Genomic DNA, 27211 nt, shown 5'->3' on the forward strand with positions numbered 1-27211 from the left:
CATTCAACTTTTTTCATTACTATCAATAAGTTCAGCGAATTTTAACTAATGAGATGATTTATTTGTTAGACGGAAGCAAGCCCAATAAGTGCTAAATGTAATTTCTCAAATTACAGAAATTTATGTGTAATTATACCAAATTTTACGAGAGAAAAGTGTAATTATTCATTAAAAAAATATCCAAATAAGATCAAAATTTGTGTGTGTTTTATTTGAATCCAAATTACACCGAACAACAATCTTAATGCAGATCAATTTGCAAAGTCCAGATATTACGAAAAGAAGTAATTGACTGTGGATAAAATTTCACGAGAATGAAATCACTTTGGGATGTTTCTAGAAACAAACCCTACCAAATCAGATCAATTTTTTTACTTAAGAAAAAATGAATTAAAAAGTATGCTGCCACCCTGTGACACTGTATGCCCCAATCCACACAAAATCTGCACATTTTTAGTACCCGCAATTAAATACTTTTGCTTGTGGGACCCTTCTTTTTTAATTGAATTTTCTGGCCTAAATAATACTGTATTTTTATTTTAATCAGTTTATACATATTATATATAAAATATCTTGAAATAGAATAAGTAATGGAATCTTTGTATGCATAATTTGTGCATATATTAAATAAAATAAAATTTAAAATAAAAAATTTTTATTTGCCCTTTTACTCCCTAAATAAAAGTAATTTTCTTGCACAACAAGGCGCCTTAATAGAAAAATTAACCGCTTTTATTTCTATTTTTGACATGAGTTGTATTAAAGAATTTATATATAAGAATATTCTAAATCTTGCCATATCAGAAATTACACGGTAAAGATCTTAAACCAAAAAAGAAAAAGAAAATTTATAATAGGGTAAGATTTTTTATATATCTTAATATTTTGCATATTCAATTATTATAAAATTACAATCTAACTAAATTTTTTTAATAAATGAAGAATTTAAATTAAAAATAGAGTATAAATTAACATATATATATATATAGTAGATACATGATAAATATAATGTAATCAACAATCATGTATGCTTTTCTTAAAAGAAATTAAAAAATATAACACTTAATTAAGAGTTCCATAGTGTAGAAAAAAATAAATATAAATTTTATCATATTTAAAAAAATTATATTAAAAATTTGATATATAATTACTTATTTTTATTTAAAGAATAAATAGTTAATAACTTAATTTTATAATCAAATTAATGAAAACTTTTTATGATTTTTTTTGTGTAGTTATTGTACTCATTCATTACTTAATTTTGAACCTGTAAAATATAGTAAAAATTCAACTATTTAATTCACTAATTATATTTTATTTTGTTATAATTAAAAGATATTTTTTTCAATTGATTTTTTTTAGTTAAACTTAAAATACAAAATTATTAAAAAAGAAATTTTTTGAACTAAAATATACATATATATAATTAAAGGGCAATAGTGTCCATAATTTAATTTTAGTGGGCAAGTATTAAATTTATTAATTTAGAAATAAATACTATATAAAAAATAATTTAAGGGGCAAGGTGTACTTAACCTTTTATAATATCCACTTAAATATTTTTCCACCCCGAGAGTGGGGCTATTTGAAAAAGATCACATTAATCGAGCAGTTGGAACTACAATAAGACATGGACTGTAGTTATGTCAGCTCATACGTCCCCCCCCCCCTTCCCACCCCACCCTGTCCTAATTCCTGCCCTAGTAAATTTCACTTTTTAAAGAAGTATAAATTGTCTCAACCCCAAAAAGAAAAAAACTACTTGGTTATTTTCTTTTTATGATTTCTAACGTTCTAAATTTTTGGGGGTATTGTTTTTAGTTATTCCAAGAAATTACTTTTCTTGATGATTTTCCCTGAACCAGTTTAATCTCGGAGTAAATACTTGCATGCACAGGTTTTTACTACAACAGTTCATTCCTGTTTTGTCTGTTCTTCCGTAAAGCTGGTTTTCACTGAGAGAGAGAGAGAGAGAGAGAGAGAGAGAGTGAGAGACGACCACCCCAGATACAGGGAAAAAAACTACAGACATTCTTGGGAGAAATCGTCTTCCCGCGAAAATTTCCAACCCTTTTCAATCTTTTCCTCGCGTTTTCTTTAATTTTGCAGTCTCCATACCATTTTCTTGGTAATAACTAATGCACCGCTGTTTTCATGGTCGTTGAAATTGTTGTAGGGAGTGTTCTGTTTACCGTTTCTAGTTTCTTAAGGAATAGTAGTAGTTGGGCTTTGAAAGTTTCGTTCTTACATTGCGCGTCTATCCAAATCCAGGGGTTGTTAAAGTCAAACCTTAGAAAGTGAGAGATCCAAGTCAATGTTCAAAGGTTTTGTGCCATGGAAAAAAGCAAAAACCTGGATCATTCCTACACAAACATCTCCTTCTCTTCCTTCATATGTGCTTATATGCAGCATATATGTTCTTATATATATCTAAGTTATAATTATTTTTGGTCTTTGTATTTTATTTTTCATTTGGTTCAGCTGAATTAAGTGGGCTTAGATCATATTTAGGTTCAGGGGCATTACAAAGATTGAATCTTTTTGAGATTTAGAGGTGGACTGTCCCAACGGGACTTTGTGGGTTCTGCCTGTCTTTTGGTCTTTCTTGTCTGAATCTTCTGAGGGGTTCTCATTCCTTACATCCTTATATATGTCACTCTTTCTGTCTTTGAGCCTCTGCTTCTTCCTTCTCCAAGCTATATTTGGTGAAATTCTTCTTCACCCTGTGCTCTGAATCTTTAAGGTTTTTATAATAGTTCTTTTGACAACTGTGTTTTAGAGTTATTGGGGTTGAGGACTGCTACCTGGGTTGTTTGTCTGGAAATATTTGTTTATTGTGTGGTGGGTGGGAGAAAGGCCTCATTTCAAGTAAGTCTCTTCTCGGTTCTGGGTGTTTGATAGAAGCAGCTTTCCCTTCATCAGAGTACATTTTGCTGTAAGAAAGCCGAGATTTGTATCTGTGTCGGTGTTTGGAGATTTAAGATTTTCGGAGGGTGAAATAGAATGAGAACTGGCAGAAAAAAGAAGTTTAATTTCAGCAAGATCTACTCATTCAAATGTGGGAAAGGATCATCCAGAGATGACCACTCACAGATTGGGGGACCAGGTTTTTCAAGAGTGGTTTATTGCAATGAGCCAGATGGTCTGGAAGCCAGTCTTAGGAATTATGCTACGAATTACGTTAGGACAACTAAGTACACTGCTGCAACTTTCTTGCCCAAGTCTCTGTTTGAGCAGTTTAGGAGAGTGGCTAATTTCTACTTTCTTGTCACTGGTATTCTGTCTTTCACTTCCCTTGCACCTTATTCTGCAGTCAGCGCCATCGTTCCATTGATTATAGTTATTGGAGCAACTATGGTTAAAGAAGGTATTGAAGACTGGCGTCGAAAGCAACAGGTACTCTTAACATTGATCTATACATACATGTTTTGCTTTCCGTTTTCCTGTTGCTTTTTTGCTTTATTAAAGCGTATATAACTGTTGTTTTCTTGGCTTGGATTTATTGAGAGTGTGGAAAGTTGATATTTAGTTTTATACTTTTTTGATGTAATTGTAAATTGTTTCAGGAAGTTGGGATGTTCTCAGATTTTTCCAGAAAATAGCAAAATGATGAGTAGAGTATGACATTTTTTGCCTTTTTTCGCAGTTGAGATAACCAAGAACATGAATTCTGGAAGCTGCTTTAATCGTTCTTATGTGCTAAAATGGGTTTTAGTCATAAGTTACTGTCAGAGGCTATTCAAGCAATATAAATAATTTGACTGGTTTTTGGCATCCGGAATCTGGGACATGTTATAAGTTTTGCGTCATCAGGGAATGAAACGAGTTTGATGAGATAGATTCAAGTTTTGTGATTGTGTTTCCTGAGAAATGCTTAAACCTCTAAAAATTGAGTATTTAGTTTTTTAAGCACATGAGATGCATATTTTATATGAATTCTTGTTTCCAGAAAAAATTTTCCTGGTGGTTCTATGCTGCATGCTTATTGTTATTGTTTTCTGATCCTAATGCTCTGGTTGATATGTGACTTTTAGGATATTGAGATGAACAATAGACTGGTCAAGGTACATGAAGGAGGTGGAAAGTTTAAGCAAACTGAATGGAAAAATCTGAAAGTGGGGGATATAGTAAAGGTGGAAAAGGATGAATTTTTTCCTGCAGATTTAGTTTTGCTTTCATCCAGTTATGAAGACTCTGTCTGCTACGTTGAGACCATGAACCTTGACGGGGAGACAAATTTGAAACTCAAACAAGCATTAGAAGCCACTTCATCATTAAACGAGGAGGACCTCAATGATTTCAGGGCTGTTGTTAGATGTGAAGATCCGAATGCTAATTTGTACAGTTTTGTTGGAAGTATGGAATTTGAAGGGCAGCACTATCCTCTTTCTCCTCAACAATTGCTACTAAGAGACTCTAAACTGCGGAACACGGACCACATATATGGAGCTGTTATCTTCACAGGTCATGACACTAAGGTTATTCAGAACTCGACAGATCCTCCATCCAAGAGAAGCAAGATTGAGAAGAAAATGGATAAGATTGTTTACTTTCTATTTGGTGTTCTGTTCTTGATGGCATTTATTGGGTCAGTTTACTTTGGCATTGTAACCAAAGATGACTTAGAAGGTGGACACAAAAGGTGGTATCTCAGACCAGATGATGCTACAATCTTTTTTGATCCGAAAAGAGCCCCAGTTGCTGCTATATATCACTTTTTGACAGCCTTGTTGCTGTACAGCTACTTGATTCCAATTTCTTTATATGTGTCGATAGAAATCGTCAAAGTCCTTCAAAGCATTTTTATCAATCAAGATGTTCATATGTACTATGAGGAAGCTGACAAACCAGCTCACGCCCGCACCTCGAATCTGAATGAGGAACTAGGCCAAGTTGATACAATACTTTCAGACAAGACGGGAACATTGACTTGTAATTCCATGGAGTTCATCAAGTGCTCTGTGGCTGGTACTGCTTATGGATATGGTGTCACAGAAGTTGAAAAGGCTATGGCCAAAAGAAAAGGGTCTCCTTTGATAGTAAAAGGAAAAGATGATATTGAGCATCACGTTGGTAGCCCTAAAAACTCATCCATTAAAGGGTTCAATTTTGATGATGATAGGATCATGAATGGGAATTGGGTCCACGAGCCCCATTCCGATGTTATCCAGAAATTCTTCCGTTTGCTCGCAATCTGTCATACAGCAATACCTGATATTGATGAAAATACAGGGAAGGTCACATATGAAGCTGAATCACCAGATGAGGCTGCCTTTGTCATTGCAGCCAGGGAGCTCGGCTTTGAATTCTTCAAAAGAACACAAACAAGTGTTTATGTGAAGGAGTTGGATCCTGTTTCCGGAAAATTCATTGAAAGGTCAGTATCTTTAATTTCCCTACCTTGTTTTTCCTCCCCCCCTTTTTACTTTCACCAGTTCTTTTACACTCATTCCATATGTGCAAGATGCTCCCAATCAATCATGCACCTGCACTTAATATCACGACGATCTATCATCTGACTGGTCCAGTGAAGTAGGAATATTCTTCCAGCTATTGTTTATATCTTGTACCCTTTGATCACTTCCATACGATAATTGACAAAAAACTTGTATTATTAGATAGTATTCTGTGTGGGAACATGGTCTGTATGGATAAACAGACATGTCATATTATATCGTTATATTTGATCAAGCATAATCCTCACATTCTGAAAGATTTTCTGGTGATCCAGGTCATACAAGCTGCTAAATGTTTTAGAATTTAACAGTTCAAGAAAGCGAATGTCAGTAATAGTAAGGGATGAGGAGGGGAAGCTACTATTGCTCAGTAAGGGTGCTGACAGGTCGGTTGCTTTTGTAACACATTGAGTTTTGCTATTGGGCAATTTTTTCTCTGTTCTTTTCCTCTGATTTAAGCAATTGAATTTGCTCATATTTTTTTAATCCTGACTGCAGCGTTATGTTTGAGAGGCTTGCTAAAACTGGAAGGGAATATGAAGAGGAAACCAGAGAACATGTGCATGAGTATGCTGATGCAGGCTTGAGGACCTTGATACTTGCTTATCGGGAACTTAGTGAAGAAGAATACAAGGTGTTCAACGAAAAATTTTCAGAGGCTAAAAACTCAGTTAGCGCTGATCGAGAGGCACTGATTGATGAAGTGACTGAAGAAATTGAACAAGATATGATTCTTCTAGGAGCAACAGCCGTTGAGGACAAGCTTCAACAAGGGGTGAGTTAGGGAGCAATCATGTACATCAGTCACGCACCTGTCTCCAAATTTAATAAATGCTGAATTTACTTTACTGCTGCTGTTCCGAGCAGGTTCCTGAATGCATTGACAAGCTTGCACAAGCGGCAATAAAGATATGGGTTTTGACTGGGGATAAGATGGAAACTGCCATCAATATTGGGTATTTTCTGAGTCCAACTCTTGTAAATTTATCTGAAACAACATTGGACATCCATAGATTCTGACAGTATGAATCAACTTTGCAGCTATGCCTGTAGCTTACTCAGACAAGGAATGAAGCAAATTACTATTACCTTGGATGCTCCAGAGATCATAGCTTTGGAGAAAATGGGAGAAAAGGATGCAATTGCCAAGGTAAAAGGAATTACGGTCCCCTGCCATTTTAATTGGAAACTGAAATGCCGATGAACTTAAGAACCTAGTAGGTTGTTATATTATGAACAACTTGGAGTGCTGGATCATTGTTTACTGTCAACTGTAAACCCTGACAAAGCATTTTGATCTGATTTCCTGGGTGGCATGAACTGTTTTCTTGGTATCCTGGATATTAGTATAGTTTAAACACTCCTTAAGCAATATGTGTAATTGAGAAACTGAGATTATGTCTATTTATTATTTTACTAGGCTTCAAAGCAAAGTGTTCTCAGACAGATAACTGAAGGGAAGAACCAGGTTGCCAAAACAAGCACTGAGGCCTTTGCGTTGATCATTGATGGGAAATCCCTTGCGTATGCATTAGAAGATGATGTGAAAAAATTGTTTCTTGAACTTGCAATTGGCTGTGCATCTGTAATATGCTGCCGCTCGTCACCGAAACAGAAGGCACTGGTGAGTTTATTGACTGCAGAAACATTCTTAGATGATTTCCATTCCTTCATAGAACTTTTTTGACTTTCTATGCAAGAGGTAAAATTGCTTTTAAAATTCATACAGGTAACTAGACTGGTGAAAGAAGGAACGAAGAAGACGACTCTGGCAATTGGTGATGGAGCCAATGACGTGGGTATGCTTCAAGAAGCTGATATTGGAATCGGAATCAGTGGTGTGGAAGGAATGCAGGTGGAACAAATTATGGATTATTTATCATTTATTCGTAATGTTTGACAGAAAACAAGTTTTGCCTCATATCTTGTATTATTTTTTTGCAAATTTACCAGGCTGTCATGTCAAGTGATATCGCAATTGCTCAGTTCAGATTTTTGGAGCGCTTGCTTCTGGTGCATGGACATTGGTGTTACAGAAGGATCTCTTCAATGGTAATAACTTCATTCTTGAATTCATCGGACTTCAAATCACAGTTGAAAGTTTTATCTTCATCCTTGGAAAATACGAATGATTATACTAGATTAGTGACACTGAGCTTGGTCATTGCATTGCTGTGGCAACATTTATATTACATACAATGGAACAACTTCATGGGCATCTTTTGATTTTCTATATACTTTTTGTGCAGATTTGCTACTTTTTCTATAAGAATGTCACCTTTGGCTTCACCGTCTTCTTGTATGAGGCTTATGCATCATTTTCCGGACAACCTGCGTATAATGATTGGTTTTTGTCCCTTTACAATGTATTCTTCACGTCATTACCAGTTATTGCTATGGGAGTCTTCGACCAGGATGTATCAGCTAGATTTTGTCTAAAGGTATGCCGTTATATACTATCATGTTTATTAAGAAACCTTGTTTAAATGAGCGGAGAATGTTTTTTCCCCTCCATTACCAACCAACCTGGAGGCTCCATTGCGGAAGCCGATGTTTGGCTATACACCCTCCACTTACAAGAATGTCTCACTAATTTTTTATATTTCGCTCTGACTTCACATGGCAGTTCCCTTTGCTGTACCAAGAAGGAGTGCAGAACGTCCTCTTCCGTTGGCGTCGTATAATTGGTTGGATGCTCAACGGAGTTTGTAGTGCTGCTATAATCTTCTTCTTCTGCGTACGAGCGCTAAATCTTCAGGGGTTCAATAAGGATGGGAAGATTGCCGAGTACCAAATTCTTGGAGCGACAATGTACACCTGCGTCGTCTGGGTCGTGAACTGCCAGATGGCCATTGCCATCAGTTACTTCACGTTAATCCAGCATATTTTCATCTGGGGTGGAATCGCTTTATGGTATCTTTTCCTCTTGGCATATGGGGCTATGCCTCAGTCTATTTCCACAACTGCATACAAAGTGTTTGTCGAGTCTCTTGCCCCAACGCCCTCTTTCTATATAGTGACAATCTTTGTTGTTATTTCGGCCCTGGTACCTTACTTTGTCTACAAAGCTATTCAGATGAGGTTCTTCCCAATGTACCATGGAATCATACAGTGGATAAGGTATGAGGGTTTTTCCGAGGACCCTGAATACTGCAACATGGTGAGGCAGAGATCTATACGGCCCACAACTGTCGGTTATACTGCACGTTCGTTGGCGCGAACGAACCCTTTAGATGGAATACAGAATCACAGATAACATCTGCAGGTGTTAAAAGTGTAAATTCGGAGCTTTGCCCCTTTTGTACATGATCGTTGGGCTCGTCCTTTTTTTGAAGATGCACTTAGGACCGCAAGGTCTTTACAGAAGCATGATTCTGATGTATTCTGTTGCACCGTACTTTGTCTTGGCCCTACTAGTTTGTAAATTTTGATATTCATTAGCATTGGAAGGATATTCATTTAGTTTTTTACCTTGTACAATTAGACATCTATGTAATAGATAAGATATGTTGTGATTTATGGAATAAGTATGAGAAAGAGACGAGGGTTTTCTCTGTTACTATTCAGCTTCAGGAGGTGTGAAACTGCTTACAAAGTTCAAGGAACAAGTCCACTGCTAATGAAATGCTACAGACAAAGTTACAAACCAACATCATCATATCAATGTTGACTCAGACAACCAGGTCAACCTGTGAAAAAATGTCAGATTTATCATTTATACACAAAATTCTCCTATGAAATGACAGTGTTTATGGGCTGAGGTGAAGCTGATTTTGATTGGATTAATGTCGTCGGATAAGATCAACAACTTTTGGACAATTTTGTCCATGTGCAGTTCCAACTCAGATCTATTAATCAATTCATAAGAAAAGGAAAAAAGTAACAGATTTGTCCCAGTAAAGTGTCATGGCAAGGAGGAATGTTTCCAATGACATTTCCATCGACAAATATCAACCCAAACATAGAGTTGATCATAATAACAGACAAAGAAATAAACCTGCTTGTTTGTTTCTTTCATCAAATACCTTGTAAAACTATGTACAAGTATAAGATTAGAGACAAAACAGCAGAAAAATGTCCCAACAGAGAATCTCCACTGAAACACAAACATCTTATAACAGCTAATAAGGGAAACACTGATGATTCTTAAAGAAAAACAAAACAATTCTTCTGACTTGTTAAAACAGCCAAGTGGGCTGCTAAAAAAAAGAGGACCATTATGTGAAGAAACAAGGAAGAATCATCACTGTAATACATCATATTCTGTCTGATCAGCCGACAGGCGAAATGTCATTTTAATGTCATTAAAAAATCGGAATTAAGGATGGCAAAAGACAATTCAGTTTTTTCTTGCCCTTCTGAATCAGTCATGTAAATTCATACCAACAACTTGCCATAATATAATATGGTACAACTTGCTATCCCGGCAAATTTTCCCTGAAAAGACATTTACACCAAAGCCTATCATGTTAACAAACAAAAACAAACTACTAAAATCTTACATTAGGAATAACAGATTAAAGAAATTTGTCAACATATCATCCCTTGTCCATCATTATCATCCATCAACCATTGCCAAATATTTTTCCAGGCAAGATTGATCGAATCAGCACAAACATGTACAACGTTAAAGAGTTAAAAAAGAGATCAACCTTAGCATGGAAATCAAAGCCTAGGCGATTGACAGTCCGAAGTAATCAACCGCCGACTTCCCCAAGATATTAGCAAACTCATTAAAGCTGATAACTCCATCCCCATTTGTGTCAGCCTCTCGCATCATCTCACTCAGCTCGTGGTACGTAAGCGGATGTCCCATCTTAGCCATCCGTCCGGCTAGCTCCGCCGCCGTGATGTAGCCATTTCCGTCGCGGTCGAAGGTCCGGAAAACCTCCATCAGCTGATCTTGGTTCATCAAAACTTGCTCATTTATATCAGGCAACATGGCATCCACCAACTCCTCAAATTCGATGGACCCATTACCATTGGCATCCATATTAGCCAAGAGGACGTGGATTTGGTCGCCGGTGGGCTTGACACCGAGGGAGCGGAGGAGGGCGGCGAGCTCGAGCTGGGTGATGCTGCCGTCACGGTCCATGTCGAAGCGGTTAAAGATGTCTTTGAGCTGTTTGAGCTGATCGGATTGGACCTTAGCCATCATAGTGATTTGAGAAAGGGATGAGGGAGAGATGAATAAAGCGACAAGAATAGATTTTTGTTGGTTCAAATGGGTATTTGGAGCGTGTGAGGTTGTGGGGTTGTGCTTGGTTTTAGGTTTGGAGAGGAATAGGACGACGATGATGAATGAAGGAAGGAAAACAGAAAGCGCGTAGCATCGACATGTGATGAGATGAAAGGAGAAGGAAAGGACGTTCTTTTTACTCACTCAAATTTATAGTCTTCCCCAATTATCAACCCAATCTTAAGGTTGTCTCCTCTTACCTATTCTTGGTAAAATTTTAATACTCAAAAATATAATATTAACTTAAAATCGACAATTGCTAATGATATTTTACCTAGTGGTTATGACTAAAAATGAAAATTTCATGAACAAGTTCATAGTTATAAATTCGAATTCTATTAGACATATAGATATTTATTTCATTTTATGTAAGTGTTTATCTCATTTTATCTAAATTGTTGCAGCTTATTTGTCTTGGTGAATCATATTAATACTTTGATTTAATTGACGTATTGCTATTGAAATTAAATTATTGTAATTTATTATCCGTTACTAGTAAAATAAAAAGACACATCGTGATACAATCAATAATGATCCGGGATCAGATACGCGATCTCCCTGAAGGTGGTATCCCATGACCTGAAATGAGTATCCCAGATGATTTTTGGTTCTTAAGAAGTGGGAAGCACGTTAGGTTTGTCGGGAGTGTCCAAAGCAACAACTCTCGAATGTTTAAGTCGGTTCTTGTTTGAGATGGCGAATAACGATTTCAAGTAGTAAATGAGGTTGTGAACAATAAAAATATCTTATCATAAATATGGTAGTATAGGGCAATTTATAGACCATATCCATACATGCTTGGTTTATGTGACGTCATTGTAAAGTTCAAATTATCAGACATCCTGCAGTCAAGATCTTATATTCTTGGGTCGGGTCACCGAGCAAGTCATCATTCGGTCGAGAAGGGTGACCCCAGCCAGAGACGCGGATCCTGGACTATTTTTGCCTACTAAAAGAGATATTTAGGTCTTTTTATTAATGGGTGTGATACACCCGTTTCAAATAATAACTTGAAAGTTTGATGGAAGTGAGGCCCCATTCTATTCACATGAATAGGAACAATCTATTTAATGAAAAATTCTGTTTTCAAAATCCTACTGTATGCAAAATTTTTCCAAGCTACCGGCAATCACAAGTTGAAAGCAGGATTGGTCTAAAATTCAATACATTTTAGGACACTTTATGGCATAAAATAAAAAATATACAATCAATAGTCGCGTACTATTGTAAGTATTTTATTTAATATAATTGATAATGTTGTTTTAAAGTGTATTTCGTGCTATTTACTGAAAATTGAAAATAGTATAAAAAATCGTGGTGGATGCTAAAATCAAATAAGCAAATTATTTTTTTTTCTGTTATTCTCATTATTATTCGGTATATTTTGTTTATATAATTCTTTTGAATTCTTAAAACATTTGAAAAGCGCTTTTAAATGTTCTGAAGTAAATCATCAAATGTATACATTATTACAGTTACTTCCTACGTTTATTATGTAAGAAAACAACCAATTTAATGTGAACAATTAGGTAAGAAAATTAATGCATTAATTGCACCATTAAATGGTTCGTTCTTAGTTAATTAACCCCTATAAGATTGATAATAAAAATATTTCATTCTAAAATCTGTAAAAGTTATTCTTTTGATTTTGAAAATTCTACCTACATGTACGAAAATAGACTCTTTTTTTTTTTTCTTTAATAGTTTATGCTTTAACATAAAAAAGAATAAATTCACTTTTCGCTATACTTCTTATTATAGGTTATATAGCATTTTTTACCACTGTATAATAAAAAATTAATATTCCAACTTAAATAAGTAAATAATATGATAGTTTTATTTTAGTGAAGCTCAAATAAATATATGAGAAAACATCAATATGATATTAATTAAAATTCAAAGGTTTTAAAAGTAAAAGAGAATCTTTTTTATAATAAAGAATTAAAATTAGAAGTGTGTGAGCAGCGGCAGTGGTAAGAAGGTTCCTACCAAGTTCATGACCCCCTTTCGTTCCCACGCCACCCACTATTACTTCATGCACTCATTATTATTTTTGCACCGCACCTACCCCCCCACCCCCACCCCCTCCTTTAACTAGAGTATAGTGAGGGGTGTGACTGCTTTTAAATTTTGAAATAAAAATAAAAAGAAAAGGAGAAGCAGAATGTAGGCATTAGATCTGAGGAGCCGACTATGCATGTGCATCGCATCAAGGACAATATCATGGAAACTATAACTTGAAAGTAAGAGTAAATTATAATTATAAATATTTTTTAAAAATTAATATAAATACTCTATGATGGATTGTCAGGAGCGAATTTTTGTTAGTCAATTGTTAATTCAAAAAAGGTATTTATAATTCAAAAATTAACATGTATTATGGTTATCCATTAACAGTAGTAAGGCAGAGTTGTAGAGACAATTTAGGCAGGCTAATACGTGGTATTAATGGATGTATTAGTAATTAATGAGAGTCGGGGTTATTGTAATACAAAGGCTTTCCAACAGACAATGAGTTGAGAGCTGAAGCTGATTGAGAGCAAAACTGGACAAACTTCATCAAATACATACACACTACTACCACACAAGATCAAAATTTTTCTACTATGTACACCCAAAATATTCCCCCCGAAAAAAGAAAAAAAGAAACCACATACTTCGCATGATACATGACACACAATCACCAACCCTCCCCCCATAACACCTAACTCGAATCTCCAAAATTAGATACCCCAGAATTGAGTGAGACGACACTTCCCACATGCATTGCCGTTGAATCTACTCATCCGCATCGACATATTCAGCTTCATTGGACTTTATTCTGTTCAACTGCTGTGCTGATGACTGCTCCCGCTACGATGACTGCTCCCGCTACTCCAGCTATCTGGACTGTAAAAACCTGGACTATTATCTCTACTACCGAATGCCATCCTCCTAAACCATCTAATTTCTGCCGACTGTTCTCCAAGGCTGAACATTTCACTTTCCCCAATGTTCATCCCGTTTATTAAATCCGAGGTAACCATGCTTTCTAAAGCCCTCACAATCTGGAAAGTGTCGACAAAGTGGCAAAACTCTGTCAGTGCATATAACCGAAAAAAACCAAGTGTACAAAAATATAAATTGGAGAGCAACAGGGTTATTTACATTACAACAGCCATCCAAGCTTGAAGGCTTTGTTGAACAAGTGGTAATTTTTTGAAATTTGGTGAGATGTTGATATTCTATTTAGAAGATAAAGGGGTCTAATTATTCAAATTATTTTTTGTCTAATTTCAAGTGAAGGTAAATTATAAGGTTTTCATTTGAAAAGGGAGACCTCTGTAATTTCAAGGTAGGATATAATCAGTAATAATGACACTAATCTCCCAGGGGATCACTCTGATCAACCAAAAACGTTGTTTTACCTGTCCCATCTTGGGTCTCTTTACAGATGAACGGCGCACAGACGCTGCTGCGGCTTCAACCATCCGGAACATCTCAGCATCAGCATACTGTCCTTGAAGCCTTGGATCTGCCAACCCCCCAAATTGCTGTCTCTTGAGAGCATGTTTTAGCAAAGGTCGAGCCTGAAAGAGAAAGAACTTAGACGGCTAATATTTGTATTTCTAGCACTATATTATGACTTGCTCCCAATCTGCAGCTGTGTGACAGTAAAGAGCAACTTAAGGCTAGGTGGTGATTAGGATGAAAATAACAACCACCAAGCACAAGATTTTATAACTTAGCTACTTATCATCACATTAAAAGAGGATGAGAAAAGCAGGTAGGACTTCTTCATGATTGAACGTACCAAAATCCATGAAATTGACATGGACAATCATGCAGCTTCAGGGCTGAGAAGACCAGTACCAGAAAAGCACTACGGTGAACACGTTTATTTAGCAATAAAATCCAATATACAATCCAAACCAACGGAAGTGCATTCTTTCATTCTGCATATTAAAGTGTTAAAATGATGTAAACTTTAAAACTCTATGTGTTGTGTGTCTGACTTGTGTTGGGAGATAGGACACACTGATACAGATTTTTCCATAGTCAGGTCTACTGTATATTCTAGATCTTCGTCTCAATTATAATAGGAAACATATGTTCGTTCAGGTAACTTGTCATAATTGCTGAAACAAAGAAAAAGCCTCAAAGGAGATCCCAGTTTGACAAAGATTGAAAAACCTACATTCTTGATTTTTCTGATCTTGGGAATACACTGTGGTTAGCAATTACAGGAAAAATACAGGAAACGGTGGTTTGTACTGATGATGGAGATGTTACACCCTGAAAAAGGTAATTTACATCTGAGTAGTTATTATTTATGCATAGTCACTAAGCTGAAGATTTCGAACATTTATTTCCATAAGACAGAAGTCCAGAACCTTTCATAAGGATTGTTTCCTAGCTTCTGCTTGGGGGTCAGAAGTCTAATAATCATTTTGGATCTCAGTGAAGGCTGAAAGTTTAGCAGGCAAGACACTCTCACTTCTCCTTATTTCTTTAGGTTTTTAAGATCATCACTAACATTCAATTCAAGAAGCCTTCCCTTATTCACAGCTGACATATTAGGCTATCAACTTGCATGTTAAGCTTGAAGATGTGATAGGGTGACCATCCCATTGATGAATCCAGATTACACATCTTTATTGATTCTATGTTTGAATCTTGACTTCACCTAATGTACAACCAAGTCCATATATAGAAACTGTTTCAGATGAAAAACTATCAGAAAGTTTAGACCGCTAATTATTACAACAGAAACACCTTAGTCCAACTGCTGAAAAAATAACATTCACTAGCAATAACTAAGTGGCAGGAACGAAGAAAGAGCGCCAAAGTTAAAGGATAATCAAACTCATGCTACGAGACATATGCATGAGAATGGCTCAATCAATTAATCTCAGAAATGGCCAATCCAGTCATGCATTTTAAGGTATCAATAGGTCATTTGATGACTAGGCTCTGCAATCATAAATAGAATTATGTATGATTAACTTACCCACTCAACAAGGCTCTCCTCCCCTTGGGGTTGAGATGAGTCTATAGGCTTGCGTCCAGTAATTAACTCCAAGAGCACAACTCCATAGGAAAATACATCAGACTTTTCAGTCAACTTGCCACTGGATGCATATTCAGGAGCCATGTATCTGAAATCCAAAATAGCGTTAGAAATAAGGACAAGCTAACTACTAAAGTCCTTTGATGCTTCAACTTGCTTGCATTTTAAATTAAGACAAGTCGTCGACAACTACTTACCCAAAAGTTCCTATTACGCGTGTCGTAACATGTGTATTTACATCCATAGCTAATTTAGCAAGTCCAAAATCAGACACCTGAAAAGTAGATATTACATATATATTCCAAAAGACAAAAATATAGAATTTGCTGTAAGTGAGGTATACCCGCGCTTCAAAGTTGTTATCTAAAAGGATATTTGATGACTTGATATCTCTGTGGATAATACGAGGGTGGCCTGAAGATTAACCAATATGTTAGAGAAAACTAATTTCCTTCTCTCAAGCAAATAACACATAATGTCATCAACATCTAAAAGATCAGAATACCAGAATAAATTGGAGATCGGAAATGCAACAGTGCAAAAATTCAGAATTTTCTAACGTTACAAATTGATCGCTTATTAGAATGATGGATCATATTCTGTGTCATTAATTCCTAACACGCCTCAAGTGTCTTTGGCATCTCTTCCAAAAAGGAGAAGTAACTAAGGAATTAATAGAAGAGAAATATTGACCAAATAAAGTAGGCTCCCTGTAAGTTCTTATCACCAAGAGTACACAAGGCAGCAACCAAGACATAAATTGCTTCATAATTAGACAAATATCATTATCAGTACTACATGTCTCGTTCTTCTCAGTGTTTTGGAAATGGTCTTTTCTTGCATGGGTCTACCATTTATTTTGGGTTCATATTCAATCATACATCAAATATGCAACCGCCTAACATATTCTGACAGAATAGAAGGCAGTCAACGCGAATAGGTAACCTATCATGATCCAAGAGAAAGGAAGAAAAGAAAATAAAAACTCGTTCTATCAAAGATGATACATTTAAAGATGTAAAATGGGAAAGAAGAACTTAATCAGCTTACAATCTTCATGAAGGTAAGCGATTCCACGAGCCGCACCAACGGCAATCTTTATGCGTGTAGTCCAATCCAAAAGAGGCCTATCTTCAGCTGAAACATGTGAGTTGTGACAATGAGTTATAGAGATATCAAGAACCATTTCATCACACTTCTTCCTTCAATATGGAGCAGTAAATTTACCATGAAGATGAAAGTAAAGGTTATTATTAGGGACATAGTCATACACAAGCAGCCTACTTTCGTAAATGCAATAACCGACAAGTGCTACCAAATGACGATGGTGTATACGACTTATTATCTCGACTTCAGATCTGAATTCCCGCTCCCCCTGTCCTCCACCAATCTTTAACTGCTTAACTGCTACATCTCTACCATCTGCAAGGATTCCTTTGTACACGTACCCAAATCCACCTTCACCCAAGAGATTCTGGGAAGAAAATCCATTAGTGGCCTCAACTAGTTCTTCATAGGTGAAACATGACTTAGAACTGCTGAATCCACCAGGGTCGCCGGGTGAATGGCCCATACCCTTGCCAGAGCTTCCATTTCTAGGTGCGGTTGCTCCCATTTGCACCTTCAGTAAGGCAGAGTCTGCGAACATGTCCATAAAACTTCCTAAATTTTTTTTCCATACATAAAGAGATATGTGTACTGCTGAAAATCTGATAATAGTGCTAGAAATTTCACCTGACTCTTGAGAATAACCAACAGGGGTTGGCACTATGTAACCACCATTATGTCGTGTATCTTTCCTCTTTCGCTTCCAGAAACAGAATGCTACACATCCTAAGACACCAAGGAGCATGAGGCCAAGCACAAAGCTAATTGCCACTGTGCCTCCAGTAGTAATGTGTCCACCATCTGTGGGTTCTGAATTTTGTGATGCATCACCAATGGAATTTTGGGTGCTTGGAGTACCTGGTGAAGGAGTTGTTTTGGATGGTGCTGACACAATAGAGGGAGGAGATGGTACCCCAGGTGGTGCTGGTGATGCTGGAGGAGAATCTGAAGATGGTGGAGATGGTGATGTTGGAGCTGAATTTGAAGATGGTGGCGGAGAAAGTGAAGGGGGTGGAGTTGCGGCCGAGTTAGGGGGAGGCACAAATGTTGGTGGTGGAGGGGAGCTTCCTGGGGACTTAGGTGGTGGTGGAGAGGAGCTTTCTGGGGACATTTTAGCAGGCGGAGGTGGAGCATTATTCAGCGGCTGAGGGGAGGATGGAGGTGGACTTCCAGGGGATTTAGATGACGGAAGTGGAGGTGGAGGTGGTGAATTAGGAGAAGCCTTTGGAGGCGGTGCTGAATTATCTGGTGGATCGGTTGATGCAGACTTGGAGGGCGGATGTGAAGTTGGAGTAGGACTAGAAGCTTGTGGCGGTGGACTAGAATGTGGAGGTGATGGTGGACTTACTGATGCAGATGTTGTATTGGTTGAAGATGGTGGAGAGTTTGCAGTTGCGGGTGGCGATGATGCTGGGGATGCAGCACCCATGGTAGGTCTGGCCAAAGATGGAGAATATGGGCTTACACTGATGGAGGAGGGGATTGTCAGAGCGGAGAGATAATAATTATATGTGCACTAGGAGGTGGAGAGTGAGGAAGCTGATGGAGAATTTGGGAAGGGATATGTCTAACCATCCTCTTAATCTACTTTCACCATTTCTATCCTAGCATTGACAATCCTATGAAAAGTGGTGTACTGGCACAAATTGAGCTCTCCGGCAACCAAAAATATTCACAAGGATACAATTCCGTCCAAACTAAAACACATCTTACGCGGTACATCAATAATCATGCATGAGCAAATTTTACTTTTCAATTAACAGAACTAAAAATCATCGAAATTGCCAATAATATTCGATCTTTAATGAAATCCACTGAAGAACGCCAAGAAACTTTCCAGAAATCAATTCTTGCAACCGAACCCAGTAATCAATTCCCAACCCAAAACAAATACCAGCCGCCCACATCTCGCTTAACCTCCATCGCGAAGAAAAATCTCGATCACGCACTGAATTCCAATCATTAAACACAAAAAATACGCACAACCCAAGAATCCCACAATCACTATAGGTAGCAGCAAAATCACAACTTTGGCACCAGAAACCAGGAACCCATATTTTTTTTTTTTATTTCTATAATTCTTCAAACAAAAGCCTTCAAATATCCAAATCGCATCAAGCAAAAGGAATCACGTTCGGGAGGGACATATACCGGACACAAGGCGCACAATTTCACCTTTCATTTTCCACCAACAACCTCCGCAACACGGGTGCAGCTAGTTTCTAGTGAAGGACGCAGACGAGGATTTTCTTCCTTGATTTTTAATTCCTTTCCTCTCCGAATTGTTGGAAGATCAAGGGCGACACACGGAAAATGGGGTCGGTGAAAAACAGAAAACGAATGAGAAAGGCGGCAGCAGAGGAGCAGTGACGTTGAGGTTTGCAGCAATGCGAATGAAAACTGATCGCAATCAATTGTTGGAATGCGAATAATTTTTGGAATTTTCATAGTATGTGTATGTGTGTGAGATTGGAGGAATAATAGAATGTTGGTCGTTATGAGAATTTGCGCCTGTGGAGAGCATTATTGCTTGAGTTGAACGTCAAATTTAAAGTGTGATCATTCCATCAAACTCAGCGACAAATACCCGCTTCACTCATCTTATTTCTATCTTTCTTCTACTCTCATTATTATCTCAGTTTTCAACAAGTTTTACTACACAATTTTAATAATTCACCATATATTATTTTATTCATTATCATCTTCAAAGTCTAATGTTTGTGATCCTACTCCCTAAAATTAAATTAAATTATTTTTTTGAATGTTACGAGGATGTAACAGAAATTTGAAAATAACAAGGAGAAAAGATTTAAATAAAAAAACAGTCTTATTTTGAGTTTGTGAGACATTTAATGCTTCGAATACTTTTATCAAAATTGCTCGTTTTCGAACAATAAATGAATTCATCGATTGTTGTAATTTAGTGATTGGAGCTAAATATTGCGAAAGTTTATAGAAAATTATTTGATGGAATATTTTGGAAAACAAATTATATGATGTTCAAAGATTAAACTAAAAGAAATTATTAAAATAAATGAATGCAATTAATAGGAGACCTATTTTTAAAATTGAAGATCAATAAACAAAATAACTCATGATGTAAGGAAAAGAAGTAATTAAATTCTTCTAAATGAAAAGTTGATGGAATGAATTTCTTGAATGAAAGTATTTAATTGAGATCTTTTAGATATAACAGTTTATTTCAAGAATTTTTTATATTCTTTTTCTTATTCTTAAACTAAATGTCGGGATTTTCTTTTTCATACTAATATAAAAAAAAAAAAAGCCCTTTACACCAACAAACTATGATAAATGATATTGCTTCACCAATTTTTAAATATAATAATTATACTCATATTTAGATAATTTTAAAAATTATATATATAGATATATTTTTAATAAAAATGACTCCACGTCATTTTAAGACCACTACAACAACTGTTTTATTATGTTGATAATAACTTAAATTGATTTTCTTCTCTTTCTCTTTCTTTCTTTCTATTTTTTTAAAATATAATATATTCACTTATATGTATATATATAATTTTAAAATATAAAAAATTACTTATTATATGCACTTAAAGGGCTTGCTAAAATGGCTGTATTTTTAAAATAAAGTCCTGATACCCTGTTGTTCAAGAACTTAATTAGTGAAGTGGAGGACATTACCGCATTCCTTGGCTTGTCGAGGGAGAAAACATCAGTTGAGCACTGTTGTACTGTATGATATTATTTTATTAACGAAACCTACATTTAACCAAAAAAAGAAGTGGTGGACATTAATACAAGTTGGGGTTATGACTTAGATATTATATTTTTCTATTAAATAATCTAATTCTAAAATGAAAGGGATCCCAAAACCTTGGACAAACATGTCCTAGTTCAACCGTGGTTAACAACAATCATGACAAAGTTCCACTTTTAATCTCACAATATGAATATGCATAGTCAGTTCTTCATAATTTAGGTAGGTACCAAAATAAAAATATTTGAATAATTTTGAGTATGTGTCAACTCAAATATTAAAAACTGATAGAAAATACACGTGGCTGGCATGTGCCACTGCCCAGTAGTAAAACTTTTTTGGAGCCAAAAAGATGATCTGACGTGGAAGATGTTGCATTGTGTTCGTGGATGATGTCCGAAACATCTCAAGATGGTCAAAATTTCAAACGCTACAGTAAGAAATCAGTCCATTGAAAAGGAGGTCCTTTTACTTATTTTAAAGATTGCAACAATATTTGTACTTGAGTTTTTTGTCCGACTAGAATCCCTTGTTCACTCTTTCAACCATAATAATTTTCAATTGTTGCGTTGATTGAATTCACAACAAGAACAAATTCAAAAGTTGCGGAACAAGTTTGTCTATAACACATAAGAATTAATCTTACTCTCCTGCAAGATTATTACAACTGTATATCTATAACCAAGTTTGGCAACAACTGCTCCTGCGAGATGATCTGGATAAGATACAGAGTTTCTCACAACAACTTACGAACGTGTACGAAGATGGAATTAGCAAAAACAAAAACAAGGTAAAAAAAACAGGAGAGTGTAAGGTCCAGTATTCTGGAAATAGTGATGTACGTTTGCTTTCATTACAGTATGATTTTTTTAGTCCCCGTTCCTAGCATTACTCGGACATTGAAATACGGTAAACGACCAGGGATTACGTCAAAATGGAGACAGCCCTCGACTAATTACTCGATTACATGTCATTAAAACTCAACTAGTTAGGCCGGTTCGCTGATCTTGAATTTCTCCTTGAAGTGATTTCTGCTGCCCACTTTTTGCCAATTTCGGTTTGAATTTTCCCTTCATCAAACAAAGACGTAAACACAAGTCACTGACGAATTCAATACACTTTGTAGTTCAGTCTCAGAGTCAATAATTCATCAGTTTACCTGCAGTTGACAAAAAGAATTCATCCAAGACCTTCCCGTGCTCTGCCGGAGAGTTTCAATAACACAATTTAGAATTGGCTTTAAGCTATAGAGAAATTGTACGCTTATTTCACCAAATATTTACATGGTGCACAGAGAATATCGATTAGAGATGTTCATATGAAAAGACGAGCAACATGCATTTACTATAACAAATCCAACGAACCGACTTGAGCTTATAGTCATATTAAATTGTCTCGTTAATAACATTGTCGAGACAACAAACATAAACAGCAAACGTACAGTGATAAAAGACAAAACAATATAAATAAGGTATCACTGTAAATCTCACAAACGATTTCTTATTATTACTAGTCCAAAGTAATATTTCAGGGCTTGAACTTACCCGTTTCATACTCTAATGCTTGCAGAATCATTTCAACCTGAAGACGCATAGAGTTGTTTAGTATACCATTTGAATGTTAATCAAAGTCAGGAATCTTTAAGATCAATGCACATGCAGTCTTATTCACACCACACAGGAGCAGCATTCAACAATGGCAAGGTAGAAGTGAAAGCAGGTTAGGCTAATGAACATTTATCTTCTACACATCAAACAGAAAAAAGAAAGGCTATTGCTATTTTGAACATTTAAGATCTTTCCTCTGCTTCAAAGGATTAAATAGAGACCACAAGAACAGATAATGATGCAAATTTTACTTTATATACTATCCTTGAAGTACAATTAGTTGCCAGCGAATCGATGCGAGATAGGAGTTACATTTCTTGAAGGTGACTGCAATTGCAGTGACATGTTCCAAAGGGTTGAAGAAAACTTATTTAGGGTGCCGAGCAGGATAAACCAGAACTTGTAAAAGCGACACAAAAAGGCATATTTCAGTTAAACTCATGGTAAAATGTACAAAATTATCAGAAAATTGCTGAAAGGTTAACAGGTATGTGTTGAGGAACTTGAACACGAGGACACATAGATTTGAATCCTAATGGAATTAGAACAAACCGCTTTAGGAATTGAATCAAGTTAAAGATTGGAAAACAAATGCAGCATTACATACTTTGTCGAAATCTTTCACAAGATTGGCCTCTAAAGATGAGTTGTTTTCATACTCTAGCCACAGTTCTTTGATTTCTTCAGCTGCCAAAAGGACAAATTTTCCAACTGATACAACAAGAAGAACATGGAATTCACATTATTGATGGACCTTAAACCTTAGTCAAACCTCTCATTCCCCCACCAAGAACCTTGCACATTTCATCCAACGCTTCTTGCTCCATTCTACTCTTTTTCTCCTTGGGCACACCATCAGATGGAGTTATATCTCCAACAATAGCTGCAAAATAGAATATGACGTGTATGTCAACATTGTAGAACTGCCACAGTACTTGCGTTCAAAACAAGCTAACACCACTTCTTATGAATTGATACAATGAATTTTTTCATGCAAACTAGAATGGTTGTATTAGTTCAATTGTATTATTGATATGGTTAACAAAAACATTGCCCCTATGGTTGCCGTAAACACTATCCTCCCTTTGTTAATCTATTATGTGATTTCTTTAATTGTCAAAAAGATAACAAAGGAAAATAAAAAATTGATAAATAAAGTTCTCATCGAAGTGCCCATGGCCTAATGGATAAGGCGTCTGACTTCTAATCAGGCGATTGTGGGTTCGAGTCCCACTGGGCATGACCATAACCTTCTTTGTTTCTTTTCTTTTTTTCCCTTTAGAACACATCCTCCAGCAGCTGGACCAAATTCAAGACTCGTATGTCTTCCAACCACTCCCCTCCATATAGTAAAGTTTCCAGATGATCATTTCTCATAATCAAAAAGTAATGAAGACTCATATGTCTTCCAGACGTAATATTAGTGTATGTCTTCCATACAGTAAACTTCAAGTCCCACTGGACGTGGCCATAACCTCCTCTTCTTTTTTTAACACATCCTCCAGCAGCTGGACCAAATTCAAGTTCGATCTCTTCCAACCACTCTCCTCCATACAGTATTTCTTTTACGACGATCATTTTCTCATAATCAAAAAGTAATTAATACTCGTATGTCTTCCAGCCGTAATATTATCTTACTGAATAATGACATATTATGGACTTTTAAGAACAAATCCAATCCCAGCCTAATGATATCCGTTCAGAAAGAATTTTCTAATCTAACCATATTTGGGTTCCAACAGGAAGCATTTTGATCAAGAAAATTATAAAAGCAACCGCATGTTGTCAACTGCTAGAACATATGTTGACAGAACAGAAAGCTGGAGCAAGACTAAATAAATAAATAAATGTGCTGAAAAATGCTGAATGATTATCACAAGGCAAGAAGGTTATATGTCGATAAGTGGGGAGGGGGTGTAGGAAGGAGAAAAGATGGATAAAGTTATCCTTTTAAAAGGGAAAAAGGGCAGTGATATTTTGCAACGATAGGAATATATGGCCAAGAATACAATTGAACTATGAAATACCTTCTGCAATGTCATGAACAATTGCTATCTTGACACACCTGTTTCATATATTAATAACAAAGTTTATAAGTCATACCACAAGCTGAACATGAATAAAGTAATTTTGATGCGTTCGACTAGAAAATAGGTACATATATTGGGGCTTCCTTGTATGCAACATGCTACATTTATCAGCCCCTAAATAATAGTTAACATAATCTCAAATTATACATTACTACAAAAGCAGCAAATGAAATGACCCCAAAAATCAATACAAGTCTAACCTTTCCCTGTTAACACCAGGAAGGTCATCAGCAATCAAAGCCATCAATGCCATACGGTACATATGATCAGCTATTGATTCAGGACCCTTTATGCCATGATTGATCCATCCTTTTCGTTTTGTAGACTGCAAGAGAGAGAGAGAGAGAGAGAGAGCAAGGCTAAAGCCATCCCTACTGAAACACAAATAACTTGACAGCTAACTGTTTCAATCTCTCAAGATATAAACCATTAAAAAAGTAACTACGGTATCTCAGTGGCTGATACCTTGGAACTTACAAGAAGTTCTAAGTAGACATTGATACATGTAAAGAAACAGAAAATTGACCCTTTTCCTTCTTTTTCTTTCCCGTTTAATTTCCTTATTTTCGTGCTAAGCACTTCGACACCAAGTTCATAGGTTATACATCCACCAGATGAATTTATATTGATAATGATTTTTCCAACAATAACAAATCTTAGTTTTTAGAAATGTTTGCAATCTAAAGGCACCAAAGAATACTAAGCAAAAACCATACACCTCTTATCATATGACATATGAATTTTGAAACTTCTCAATGCCGCCAGATTCAACAGTGAAAACTCCAAGTAAGGGCAGAAACTAAGTACACAGTTACTTTGAGAAAAGCAAATTCCTTTGCCCTCATATATTTCTTATCTTTACACATATCATCCTACAGTAGATCCCCACCCGGCCACCCATATGCAACATTAAATATGCTAGACAGAAGACATTTGCATAGTTCATTCTTACTGTTCGCTTACACAACAAGAATACATACAATCTTTGAAGTGTTTTAATTGACAAAACAAATTCTAACCAAGGTGGTTACATAATGTTCCTATAAATGCAAACCCGCAATAAATTATACTAACACTACAACATCATCTCTCCTTTATATCCAGAAAAGACTTCCCCCTCCCCCCCCAAGCAAAAAAAGGGTTCCAACTTCGGATCTACTTTTTATCATATAATTGTCCAGCGTACAACCCTCTGCCATCATTTCCTATACCCTTTTCCTCAATTTAGTTAGGCTCTGTAGTAAAAACCTACAATTGAACATGCCAACATGGAAAAGTGATACTTCACCAAAGATATCACCTACTCTAAGATCACTGACCACGATAAAAAGTTACTCAAACGTCAAAACCTTCTCAAATTCAACCCCTTTCCGCCAATCACAAGCGAAGAACCATTAGAAGTAAACACTAAACAAAACAAATTCATCATATACATCACCGAAACAACACAAGATTCATTTACCGGAAAAAAAGCAAGAACACGCAAATAGAGAAATTCCCACGTACCTTCAAACGGTGGCACAATGTGAGAAAATCAATGGCGGAAGCAGGGGATGAAGATGAGTGCGCATGGGCCGAACTTCCGCTACCCGATCCGAACCCGGATACAGCTCGATCCATTTTCATGGAATCGAGGCTGGGGTTGTTGGAATGAAGGGAAACGATTCTTGGGCTTGGCGGGTCTGAGAAAAATGGGATTTTGATAGAGAATTTGTGGGAAGAATTTAATCTTTGGAAGTTCGTGTGAGAGAGTGAAGATGAGTTTGCTCTAGCTGCCGCAGCAGATGCCATTGTTGTTAGCTTTGAGAATAGAACACAATTTTTGTTGTACAAAGAAAAAGTACGAAACAGCTTCCCCTATTTTGCTGCTTTTTCTTTCTGGTTTCTTGTTTCTTCTTCCTTTTCTACCATCAACAATGCCAATATATCATTCTCTCGTTATTTTTTATTTTTTTTATCATTTTTCTTTAAAAAAAAAAAAAACAGAGTAAGACACAAGAACAAGGGCAGATTTATTATTTCTTTATGCATATGAAATAGTTTATTACAAATTATAAATATTGTTACGACAACATAACTTTTACTACTCCATAAATACTATATTCCAAAAAAAACAACATAATTCTTATACTATATTGTTTTCTAAAAATAATATCTTAGAAAAGGGTCAAATACACTTTGCACTCCTAAATTATATATTTTGTCTCATTTACATCCCAAAATATAAAAATAACAAAACACCCCTGATAAAATATAATTCGGCATTTATAAGATAAAAATACCCTTCTCACTTACCTCTATACTTTTTATTCTACTCCCTAAAATATGTATTATTTAAATATCTCCTCCAAATTATTTTTAGTGATTTAAAATTTTATTCATATTTTATTTAAAAATAACATTTATAATTTATAATTTTTTATAAATTATGAAATACAAAAAATATTTATAAACTCAATATAATGTAAATATATTTTACAAATAAATTATGTTATTTAAAAGATGTGTTGATACATAATGCATATAATATTATAAAAAAGTATGTTATATAATTTAATTTTTATTCAATTACATGTCTACATAATAAAAATATATCATATCCTTGCTTAAAAAAATATAAAATATTATGTATTAATTATATTATAGATTTATATACTTTACAGTATATATATGTTCAATGTAATATTTTAAATTTGTATTGATAATTTATTTTTAAAAAAAGTTCAATATATATAACAACACATGCAAAAATTAGGTAAATATTTTATCAATTCTGTAAAAAAAATATAAGAATTATAAATTTATGGATCTTATACAGATTCTATACTCAATATAAAATTATAAATTTTGGATAGTGTTTATTTTAAATAAAAATTATAATAAATTTAGATTATATTTATGAGAATGATTGTAATAG

The 27211-nt window shown here is 35.6% G+C and overlaps 4 protein-coding genes and 1 non-coding gene across 7 annotated transcripts; 2 read left to right on the plus strand and 3 right to left on the minus strand.

Annotated features, from left to right (window-relative positions):
* Nucleotides 1802-9005, plus strand: LOC105156439 (putative phospholipid-transporting ATPase 9). The gene is made up of 11 exons (XM_011072560.2): nt 1802-3396; nt 4035-5377; nt 5732-5842; nt 5955-6231; nt 6324-6412; nt 6498-6606; nt 6877-7080; nt 7186-7311; nt 7410-7508; nt 7706-7897; nt 8083-9005. The coding sequence occupies exons 1-11, from the start codon at nt 3004-3006 to the stop codon at nt 8710-8712; spliced, it is 3573 nt and encodes a 1190-aa protein (XP_011070862.1). The 5' UTR covers nt 1802-3003; the 3' UTR covers nt 8713-9005.
* LOC105156440 (probable calcium-binding protein CML15) lies at nt 8795-10851 on the minus strand. Its single transcript, XM_011072562.2, has 2 exons — nt 10109-10851; nt 8795-9893 (listed from the first exon to the last, which is right to left on the minus strand). The coding sequence occupies exon 1, from the start codon at nt 10612-10614 to the stop codon at nt 10129-10131; it is 486 nt and encodes a 161-aa protein (XP_011070864.1). The 5' UTR covers nt 10615-10851; the 3' UTR covers nt 8795-9893; nt 10109-10128.
* On the minus strand, nt 13229-19432 carry LOC105156441 (proline-rich receptor-like protein kinase PERK9). 2 transcript variants are annotated; one of them, XM_011072564.2, is made up of 8 exons: nt 17480-19432; nt 17030-17383; nt 16796-16882; nt 16089-16159; nt 15943-16019; nt 15686-15833; nt 14103-14264; nt 13229-13742 (listed from the first exon to the last, which is right to left on the minus strand). In XM_011072564.2, exons 1-8 carry the CDS (start codon nt 18279-18281, stop codon nt 13521-13523), a joined length of 1923 nt encoding a protein of 640 aa, XP_011070866.1. In that variant the 5' UTR covers nt 18282-19432; the 3' UTR covers nt 13229-13520. The 2 variants fall into 2 exon arrangements, with proteins under 2 accessions (XP_011070866.1, XP_011070865.1); XM_011072563.2 differs by having other exon boundaries at nt 16973-17383.
* Nucleotides 21353-26206, minus strand: LOC105156442 (HD domain-containing protein C4G3.17). Of its 2 annotated transcripts, XM_011072565.2 has the most exons (8): nt 25801-26203; nt 24495-24619; nt 24232-24269; nt 22977-23087; nt 22812-22891; nt 22142-22178; nt 21757-21798; nt 21353-21667 (listed from the first exon to the last, which is right to left on the minus strand). In XM_011072565.2, exons 1-8 carry the CDS (start codon nt 26083-26085, stop codon nt 21582-21584), a joined length of 804 nt encoding a protein of 267 aa, XP_011070867.1. In that variant the 5' UTR covers nt 26086-26203; the 3' UTR covers nt 21353-21581. The 2 variants fall into 2 exon arrangements, with proteins under 2 accessions (XP_011070867.1, XP_020547807.1); XM_020692148.1 differs by lacking the exon at nt 21757-21798 and having other exon boundaries at nt 25801-26206.
* On the plus strand, nt 23374-23446 carry TRNAR-UCU. Its single transcript has one exon. It is a non-coding gene; the product is annotated as a tRNA-Arg (tRNA).

Source organism: Sesamum indicum, linkage group LG2, assembly GCF_000512975.1.
Source record: "Sesamum indicum cultivar Zhongzhi No. 13 linkage group LG2, S_indicum_v1.0, whole genome shotgun sequence".
Lineage (NCBI taxonomy): Eukaryota > Viridiplantae > Streptophyta > Magnoliopsida > Lamiales > Pedaliaceae > Sesamum > Sesamum indicum.